The sequence below is a fragment of the Carica papaya genome, chromosome 7, assembly GCF_054855325.1.
Source record: "Carica papaya isolate Zhongbai chromosome 7, ASM5485532v1, whole genome shotgun sequence".
Lineage (NCBI taxonomy): Eukaryota > Viridiplantae > Streptophyta > Magnoliopsida > Brassicales > Caricaceae > Carica > Carica papaya.
Window position 1 is genome coordinate 8,368,226 of NC_142315.1, and position 10,884 is coordinate 8,379,109.

Below are 10,884 nucleotides of genomic sequence, written 5' to 3' on the forward strand. Positions count from 1 at the left end.
ATATACAGAATCCAATTCTAACACCGCTCTGTTTCTCAGATCAGATGAGAGCTTTTATAATTTTTAGTATAATTCTTAAATTTTGAATTTTGATCACAATATTATAAGAGAGACTTCTGAAGAAATAGTAAAAAATAGAATCAAATCAGTTGTCTTAAGAAAAAAAAACCCATTTTTATTATTAAAAATATAAAATAAAAATGACTGAAAGATTCACAGGCTCGATATGAATATTATAATAAATAATACATGGAGACAAAAAAGGCATTTGTCTTGATCTGAAGAAAAGACATGAGTGAGAATAATCCTGTTAAAGTATTCCAGTGCAAGATAGATATCCTGCCATGGGAGCCAGAGAAAATCTTCCAAGGAATAAGACGCATGACCTCATCAAAAACAAGAAAAGCAAACTTTAATGAATCAATCTCATCATTTTCTTGTCCATTATCTTATATTTCTGACTAAGCAGTAAGGATATAATGATTTATTTACACAGGTAAAACAGTAAGTCAAACAAATACACATGAATGGAGTTCCAACTATGATATGGCCAAGCCTCCCCTATCCTTTCTTCATTTGTCATTTGTTTTGTCCGAGTGATGTTTATGGCTTCATTTGGATCTTTCATCAGAATCACCCTGGCCTCTCAATCTCTCATTCCTAGCACATTCCTCCTGGTAATTGAAGCTCCAATTAAATTATTTGAAGAAGCTATCACAAACAGTGAGCACTTTTGACATCAAGTTGAGACATCAACCATAAGCAGATACCCAAATTTTTTATGGACAAAATCTCATCTCAACTAAAGCAACTGATGGAAATGCATCATTATTATAACCAACAAATTTAATGCAATAAACAGCATAATCCTTCAAGAAAAGTGTCAATTCCATAAACTAGAGAAAAAGAGGTGCATCTGATATTTTATGATATAGTGAAAGATTCAATGAGATTGGTATGCTATTTTACTAGAAACAATTGCTTTTAGCTTGATCTCTGTTGGTTCTTTTCTTGAAGAAATTGATCTCTGTATTTCAGGTGAACATGCAGCAACTAAAATCCAAAGGTACAACCAAAAGCACTCAGACAAGTTCAAGAAAGGAATCTCACCTTCCCAAAAGAATGATGTTACAGATCGGTATTTAAAAATCAGGTTATGGGTTGAGTTATATGGAATTTGGGGAGTAGGACTCCTCAGAGTTAGAGAAAACCTCATCCTTAGAGTTAACATACTCTACAACCTACGTTTAATTAATTACTCTTGTTGATTTTATTCATGCAAACTACTTTCATAGTTAGAGTTGCATAAACTTCTATTTTGAATAGACACTGATAAATTATTAGTTTACTAGTAGTAATAATAAGTACCATAGATACAGAATTCCTGATTTCAAAGATCAAAACCTTGTGCTGATCATGTCTCTTAATTAACATAAATAATTACTATTTTACTTCAAACCAACCTCTTAACCTAACTAAGCTCTTTTTCCAAATTTAATCTTTAACAGCATCAGCCCAAACTTAATCTCTTGTGAGGCATGCACCTAAACAATGACAGTCTCCCGCTTTCTTCTTCTCACATTTCTTTTTTTTCTCTCTTTCTTTCTTTTTTCTTTGACTATTTCGGAGCATAACATTACTCACTTCTACCAAAAGGTGCTTGTCTACAAGCACCAGAAGGTTGTGTTATGATACTGTTTTGCATTGACAGACATGGGTTCCTTAACTGCATTTTAGGATAAAGAAACTCCAGCTTGCTGAATTCCCATCAACTAAGGATGAACTTGGTTCCTCCAACATAGGGTTGAATCTGAGATTTTAATTGTTGTTGTAGCTTATTTCCTGTTAACGAAAAAATTCTAACAGAGAATATCAATAGGTTGTTGCATGCAGAATGTATGAACTCAAACCCTTTTGTTTGGTTGTGTCCACTGTATTGTAAGGCCATCTACTGCCGCTGTTAATGCTGCCCTCAAGCACAGCCTGAGCATCTGGTTTACAACTTGAAAGCTCTCTAAACAGCAGCTGAATCCGTAATCCATTCAATCACCTCCTTTTGCTTTTCCTCAAATATAGAGTGATCTTTCCTCGGTTTTTTGCCTGGTCATGATTCCCATCCTCTTGGTACATTCATGCAGACCCCTTAAATTGTTGTTGAAATAACTTAAAATCATCCATAGCCTCCTGCTCTCATGCCAATCTATTACAGTCCCTTACTTAAGGTTGGGATATTTGGAATTTAGGGTGTAAGGTTCATTAGAGAAAACCACCAATCCCTAGATTACATGCCATACAGCCAGTTTTTACCTAATTATTTTCTTATCAATTTTGTTCATGCAAACTGCTTATATATTTATTGGGTAAGCTGTAACATAGGTTCTCTTTTTTACAGACTAATAAATTCTTAGCCTCCTAAATAATAATAAGTATCATAAATACCAAATTTCTAACTTGAAAGATCTAAATTCCAGATTTCAAGAGTCTTTAGCTTACCCTGCTTCTTAAGTAACGTAAAATAATCCACTGCTCTATTTTATTCCAATCTCTTAATCAGAATAATCACGTTTTCCTAATCAAACCCAAGTACTAAAAAGTGCTTATGCGTGCGTAATATATGTCCATAGAATAATAAAAGGGTAAGAAATTTTAAATTTGACTATAAAAGCGAAGCATAACAATAACAGTGCTCACCTGAAAAGCTTTTAAGAAAGAGTAGCAGCGTCTCTGCTCTGAAATGGCAGCAGAATATCTTTCTTTGAGAGCATCACACACCTTTTGTTCTTCTTGGAGACCAAGCTGCACCTTTTCCAGCTTCTGCAAAGCAGATGCAAATATAAATTGCCCTCAAATAATAAGAAGCATATTCTCTACACAGAGGTACAAACAGAAATTGAACATACAAAAAATTAGTATTCTTCACTGAAATGGGAAAAGGGAGAAGAGAAAAGGGGGAAAAAACAAAGAAACCCCGAGACTAAAACAGATTGCAGGCATTCTCAAGAAGCTTGACTGCTCTACCCGCAAGTAATTTGAGTATTGAAGACGATGAGTTCTGTTCTAAACATTTCTTAAATGGTTTTCTTTACTTCAATAAGACTGTTATCATCTTTCCTGAGATAGCCATTTCCAATCTCCACTGGAATTGCGAGTTCTGCTCTAAATGTTTCTTAGATGATCTTCTTTACTTCAATAAGACTGTTATCATCTTTCCTGAGACAACCATTTCCAATCTCCACCGGAATTGCGATGCTATCATCTTTGTTCATTAACAGACCATACAATTGTTTGCTTATGTTCTGTTAGGATTCTTTTTGTTGACAAGATTAGCAGGATATCTCTTTTTTTTCTATCTCAGAACAGAAAAAAAGACATTCGCCAATTTGTACTTATTTTCTCTCTTCTCTTAACGAAGCTTCTTTTCCTATCAACGAATGTGATAGTTACCTGTTGGCTACCTTTTATAATTCCCTCCATGGAATGCATTAGCTTCATTCGGCCAGCGGGGGTTGAAAATGCTTCTTGAAACTGTAGAAATTATACATCAAACACAAGTCACAGAGGTGAAGACTACTCAGAGAGGATATAGTATATATGGCAGGGAATGCTTCATTCAATTTAATTGTCTAAAACTACAACTAAAACATATAGTTCACTCAGACAAAATTAAGCAGAACTAATTGACCATTGGGGGGAGGGGTGAGGAAGCAATGCTAATTGACTAGAGATTAAGGGAACATAACTCTTCAATCATGATAATCAAATCCCAAAAACGAAAGCCATGTGGCTAATAGACCCAAAAACAACATTAATATAGGACCATATATGCATCTTCCATTAACATTGTCGACTACATGCATCACTTGGAAAAGAAGCTTTCACAGATGGTGTGATTGATTGTGAGTCAACAAAAGTCATTAATCAAATAGGATTTTAGAAAGAACTACCGAAGAAAAAGCTATACATTGACCGCAGATCGCGCACAATCGAGCTGTCTCATTTATAGTAGGTTATGATAAAATTTGTGAAAGAACAAAGAGTGAAAGAAAGGAGATTAGTGGTTTTTAAAGGAAAATTTGTCATTCACTGAATAATTAAAAATTAAAAAAGTAAAAGAAAATTGTTTATAGTATTTTATTTAGTCTAGCTTTGTAAAGAGTGCAGGCATTACTTGTAAAAAATAGTCAACAATGTCTTTTATTACAAATTGTAAGCGGTCACTTTTTAACTCTGGACAATCTTAGTAGAAGGGCGAAGGTTTTGTGAACAGATTCTATTTCCGTAAAAGGGCAGCAGAGACGGTCAATCACCTCGTTCTTTGGTGGCCTGTATCCTACCAGCTGTGGTGCCGGGCTTACCGTCTATTGGGAGTGAATTGGGTCATGGAAAGTTCGGTTAAAGAAGAAGTTTGGGCACTGCGAGGCATCTGAGGAAATAAACGCTACAACAAGCACTTAAGCCTCATTTTTTAGCTACCTTATGAGTTATTTGGAAAGAGGGGAATAGAACTTTTGAGGATATAGAACTGTCTTTTGATAGATTAAGGATACTTGCCTCAAAACCCTTGGTCTTCTGATAGAAGGCATCCTCTTTATTCTGATGAGGATTTAGGAGAGTTAGTTGATATTTTGACACACTTATAATTACTTTTGTACCCAGGTTGCAAACCGTTGGTGTTCTTATTCTTTTTCTTCAAAAAGAACTGATAGAATGATAAGTTAAGTAGTTACATAAAAAATATTTTTTAAAAAACAAATAAAAAAGAACATTTACTTTAATCATTTTGAGATCTTTTCTTTTCCCACATTTCCTCCAATTTGGAACAAATATAAAAATTAGTTTTGAGGGAAAGTTATGGATGCTCACTGTTGCTTCTTCCCTTATTTTTACCTTTTATCTAAACAAATGAAATGATGGTAAGCATCCTATGTTTTCATTTTCTTTTCCCTCACTTCAATCCTAACATAGTAACGAGATGTACCTGTGAACTTAGAGAATTCAACAACAAATTTTCTTTTAGCATCAATTCTTTAATCTCCAAAAGGGCATTGTAGGTAGCATAGTATTTCCTGGTCTGTTGAAATTTTTCCTGTTTATTGACAGAAAGTAAACGCAGAGAATTCTCATTAGTAGAACCAATAAGAGACCAACACACACATGGCAAGGGATTTATTGAAAAGTTGGAAAAGATAGGCCTGTTAAGCCACAGAAGGGCATGTGACCTGGATATTAGCATTCAGTTCTGAAAATCGACGTTCGTACCTGCAAGGAGAGGAATAACAAGTAGTAGATTTTGAACAAGGTACTATATCACTTTAACGCAAGTAGTTCAGTGATCAGGGCCAACCAATTACACATCAATTTTAAACATTTTAAAAGCTATGAATAATGTATTCCAAAAAGAGAGAAGTCCAAATACTTGCAGAAGATTGGATCACCAAAGCTTGATGGTAGTCTTATTTTGGTCAGAAAATTTAATTACGGAAGTTAAATAAAATAATTTCCTTCAGTTATAATTCAATATTTCATTATGTTTAACCTCGAATAATGGTGTCCATGTACCACAGTTATGTTATCAAGACATCTTATCACAACAAATATTAGCTCTCTAGGCTTCTAAAAATTACAAGAGAAACTTCATACTGCATAAGTTCCGATTGGGATGGCACATCATCAAACTGCCGCTTTAATGCTACTAGCACCCTTAGTTTAGATGCCAATTCCTACAGGAAAAAAAAGAAACAAACAGCAATTAATTTTCTGCATGTAATAGAAATTTTGAGGTTAATTTAAGTTTCTCACAAAAAATTAAACGAAAAATGCAGATAAAATACATGAGAATAAAATATCAAACCAAAACTCCAAATACAACCAGATAGAGCAAACCTGGCTAATCACCATGACATTCCACAACTGTGAAAGAAATAAATATGGCACGTAAAACTGCTTATAGGAAGAAAAAATATGTAAACAACATTATCTTACCTTCTTTGCTGAATTCAGCTGCTCCAATAATTCCTTCAAAGAACCATTTAGACCATCAGCCAGACTGTTGGCGTCACAGCCAGTGCCTACTCTCTCCTCCAAGTCACTAATATCAGCTTCCAACGCAAAATGTTTTGCACTATTATTAGACTGGAATTCCAAGTTTCGTTTCTCCAATGCCTGGATAAACCTTCCAATCGTGACCATCAACAACACTCAGTGAACAATATGATAGTTATAGAAAACAGACAAAACGATACAGAAATGGGTCAAAGAGTTAGAACAGATACTGATGCAGATCAAAATTACAGCTAGAGGTACACAACAGCAATGAAGTCCCTTCCTATCAGTCTATTGCATAATATACTGTGAATATTTTTGTGGAACCTCAATATATCATAATAACTAGAGAGAGAAAACACTTTTTTCTTGGATTTAATTTATAAAGGAAACAGAAAATTTTCACTAATCACATGGATATTCAAATGAACACATAAAAACGTTTATTTTTTTGTCTGTATGGTGAGAGAAAATAATACCGCCAAGGATTTAGTTTTATGAAGAGACAAACAAATTATCAGTAATCATATGGATATATACACACACAAAGAAAATTCTGTTTCTATATCTATGTACAAGCACAAGCAAGAGAACCTATAAACTTATAAGTTCATAAATATGCATCAAATATCAAATATGAAAAAGAAGTGCACCTTTAACAACTGCAAAAGATATCTCAATTTTTGCACTGAAGTATCGGCTCCATCGTTGTTGATTCTCTCTTGCAAGCTTCGTAATTCATTCATAATGTTATTTTTTTTTTTATTCTGAAACAGCATATGCATGAACAGAAAGGAAAATGTAAACAAAAGGAGACCAAATTAATAGAAAGTGGATGAAATAAATGAAGACAAAATAAATAGAACAGTACATCTAGTTACCTGTTTAGTCAACTCAGCACTCAACATCTTAATGGAAGTTTTGCTGCTGTTCAACTCCTCCTCGATTTGCTGAAGGGTACGTTGTCTATCTTCAATGGGATGTTCTACCTGAGTAACCAATGCATCCCAATACAAATTTGATATAGCACCAAAGAAACAAAAGAGAAACTGTTGCTATTGAAAAATACTGATGCAGAACGAGTTATGCCTAAATAGATTAGAAATAATAATTTTTTAAATGTAAAACTACTATATTATTTAGAAATATAATATTCTAGTTCAAGTAATTTAAGATTTTTATTTTTATTAGTATTTTCCTATTTGTATTAGGATTGGTACTCCTAATATCATTAGTATTTTTTCTTATTCTTATTAGAATTATATATTTTTAATTCTATTATTTTAGTAGTTCTTAGTTTAATCCTAGTTGGGAAAATTGATTTAGAGATTATTATAAACATCTTTATAATTTCACTTATTGATTCAAGTATTTAATAATACTTATTTTGAGAATTTCTCATAATTGATTGCATGACTTGATCAATCCTTAGTTGTGATATCTAGATTTTCCCCAATTTCTTAGTAGACAAATTAACCTTAATTTGTCATACTTCATTTAGGTATCATACTTCATGTTATTAGGATTACATATTTCTAATTCTATTACCTTAGCAGTTCTTAGTTTAATCCTAGTTGGGAAAATTGATTTAGAGATTATTATAAACATCTTTATAATTTCACTTATTGATTCAAGTATTTAATAATACTAATTTTGAGAATTTCTCATAATTGATTGCGCGACTCGATCAGCCTTTAGTGTGATATCTAGATTTTTTCCAATTTCTTAGTAGACAAATTAACCTTAATTTGTCATACAAATATTCTTACTGGGCAATTTTAGAGAGGGAGAGAGATAGATACCTTAATTTGTCATACTTCAATTTCTTGTATACTCTTTCTTGTTTTGCAGTTTCTTTTGCAAAGATGTGTAATGGAAAAAGTTTAAAGCATGTGGAATCGTAAGGAAGAGAATGAGTCATCACTCAAGGATGATGGGATTGACAAATCTTTCTTGACTGCAATTAAGCACAATTGTGCAGTTAACATAGAAAAAGGTCTAGAGTATTCTCTAATTTTACAAACTGTAACTCGTTGTGAAAACAAATACAAGAAACTTGTCATCCATGAAGAATGTTGAAAAAATCTTGCTTCAATATCTACAGCTGAACAACTCAATCTTTAGACGCTACTGGATCCCCAACCATACAGACTAGCATGAACAGATAAATTGAGCATTTTGCTAACTCAACAAACTCTTGTTTCTATTCATCATGGTACTTGTAGTGATCCAATCCTGTGTGATGCAGTTTCGACAATGTTCACACATATTCTTTTAGGTAGACCTTGACTTGTGATTGAAAAGCTTAATATGATGGGATAATTAACACTTATCGTTTTTATGCATGACATAAAAGATATAGTTTTAAAGTCTCTTACTACAGAAGAGATAAAAAAATATAAACGTCCAAGCACCTCTAGTCAGTGGAAAACATAAAGAGGAGTCCTCGAACAACAGTCATGTCCTCATAAGAGTAAAGATATTGAGATTATTCAAGATCTTTCACCACCTATTGAGAGTTCTATAGAAGTTCAATGCAAGGAGGAACCTAAGCCAATAATTAGGACTAATGATATTCAACTCAAAGATGAAGTTGAAGTGCCAATTGGTCAATATGTTGATTTCATCCCACCATCAAGATCCCACACTCAGAAAAGGTTACATGTTTCCATCATGTTTGCTGCTGAAGAGAACGACCAAGCGAAAAGGTTGCTACATTTTTTATTTAAAAAAAAAAGGTTGTCACATTCTTACTGGAAAGCTCGAGTATCAAGTTTTTACATTATTAGTTACTTCAAAGCTCATGGACAAGTTTTCTCCAATCAGGGGAGAATGATGTAGAATGAGTTATGCCTAAATAGATTAGAAATAATAGTTCTTTTAAATGTAAAAATTATTATACTATTTAGAAATATAATATTATAGTTTTAATAAGTTAGGATTTTTATTCTTCTTATTATTTTCCGATTTGTATTAGAATTAATACTCCTAATAGTACTAATATTAGTTTCTTATTTTGATTATAATTAGTATTCTTAATTCTATTAATTTATTATTTATTAATTTAATCCTAATTAGGAAAAATTACTTAGAGATTATTACAAATAATTTTGTATTTCACTTATTGATCATTCAAATATTCAATAATATGTATTTAAAAAAAAAGTATTATATAATACTTTTTTTGAGAATTCTCATAATTGATTTTGTGACTTAGCCTAAGAATCCTAAGTGTGATATTTAGGTTTTTTCCAATTTCTTAGTAAGCAAATCAAACCGAATTTGTCCTACACCGAATACAGATGATAGATTTGCAAAGCTTGCAACCAATTGGATGGTACAGTTCCATTCAGGGCCTTACCAGAAAAAAGTGAGTCTGGATTACAAGATTAAATCTAGCTCAGGATTTAACAAGTACGACAACCCCGGAGGAAAAAAAGATGCTATCCACTTGAGTGCACATAAAACATCATGAAATATCAGTATTCACATATTAATTTTTCGACCTAGTTCCAGTCAGAAAACTAAAATAAACATCTGTAGTTGAAAATGCTAAAGCACCTCATATCAAGACAAATCACAGTTATCTAGGAGTAAAAATAATAGCCTTAAGCAAGCTTATTACCTTATATTTACTATCTTCTTTCATCTTTTGAATAGAGTTAATAAGCCACTCTACCACAGGAATCACACCTTCATAGTCAAGGTCTAGAATTTGGATAGCCTGAAGTTGATATGGACATCCGATGAATCTGAGAGCTTCTTCTATCTGATTAGCAGCTTCACTACACCACAATCAACCGACATTACATAATACTATATTTGCATGCATAAACACATAAAAACAAGTTTGAGTTGGCCATAATCTTATGATCGATTCATACGAATGACCAGCATAAATCACAATAAGATATCTCCAGTGAAAAATGAACTTGAAAAATGCTTAGATTGAGGTTGTTTAGGTATTGTAAAGTAAAAGGACCTGTCTAATCACCAGGCTATAGCTTATAAAGTTCTCTTGAAAACTTAAAAATCTCAATTCTTTTCCCAACCCAATTTGAAGGACTAGCAGTCTAAACTACTTAACTATGTAATGTTTGCGGAAAAAAACTTCAAACCTACAACAAAATTAACACAGGACAATTCAAAATCTTCTTTCACAACCTTAAATTTCATAAACCTCCCGAACAAGGAAAGGTTAAACACATATTAACTGATCAAATGCTACCATTTAAACAAAAACAGAAACAACTGAATTCTAAATTAGAGAAGTTATTTACATAACATATATTTAAATTGGTACATGCACTTATATATGGTGGAGAAAGAGGGAGAGCCATGTACGTTTTATTGAGAACTTGGATCGAAGCGGCGTCTAAAGGGGAAGCGACGGTTGAGAGGGCAGCTATGCATCGGGAAATGCCGGCGATGAGATTATCGGCTGTGGAGGTAAGGACGGAATCTGGTGTGAGGAAACCGGCCGATTCGAGAAGACGGAGCATCAGCTGTAGCTGACTGTCTGACTCTGAGTCAGCCATGGCGCTTGATTCGTTGGTCAAAGTTTTCCTTGTCGCGTTTGTCAACCAGGATCTTGAACTGTATAATGGGCTAAGGGTGAAGTTAGAAACATTTCAATGGTTTTGTCAAAATGACTGGCCTTAGTTTTAGGGTTTCTTTTGGGCCTTTATTTTTTTTTTAAATCGTCATTTTAATTTGGATTAATACAATTGGTCCTCAAATAAATAAATAAATAAATATCTGATATTGCTAAAATAAATATAAATGTATTCAAGAGTTTTTAAGTTATTTAAGGTGGATATATTTTTATTTAATAATAAATAG

At 33.0% G+C, this 10,884-nt stretch overlaps 1 protein-coding gene across 2 annotated transcripts; it reads right to left on the bottom strand.

Moving 5' to 3' along the window:
- Positions 1 to 387: 387 nt before the first annotated feature.
- On the bottom strand, positions 388 to 10,698 carry LOC110811341 (paramyosin-like protein). 2 transcript variants are annotated; one of them, XR_015813535.1, is made up of 11 exons: positions 10,387 to 10,698; positions 9,668 to 9,827; positions 6,924 to 7,031; positions 6,696 to 6,809; positions 5,983 to 6,162; positions 5,641 to 5,720; positions 5,220 to 5,259; positions 4,979 to 5,086; positions 3,456 to 3,525; positions 2,692 to 2,814; positions 388 to 674 (listed from the first exon to the last, which is right to left on the bottom strand). XR_015813535.1 is itself a non-coding variant. In XM_088208215.1 (11 exons), the coding sequence occupies exons 1-11, from the start codon at positions 10,578 to 10,580 to the stop codon at positions 612 to 614; spliced, it is 1,251 nt and encodes a 416-aa protein (XP_088064341.1). In that variant the 5' UTR covers positions 10,581 to 10,696; the 3' UTR covers positions 388 to 611. The 2 variants fall into 2 exon arrangements, 1 of the variants encoding a protein (XP_088064341.1); XM_088208215.1 differs by having other exon boundaries at positions 3,445 to 3,525; positions 10,387 to 10,696.
- Between the last annotated feature and the right edge of the window lie 186 nt (positions 10,699 to 10,884).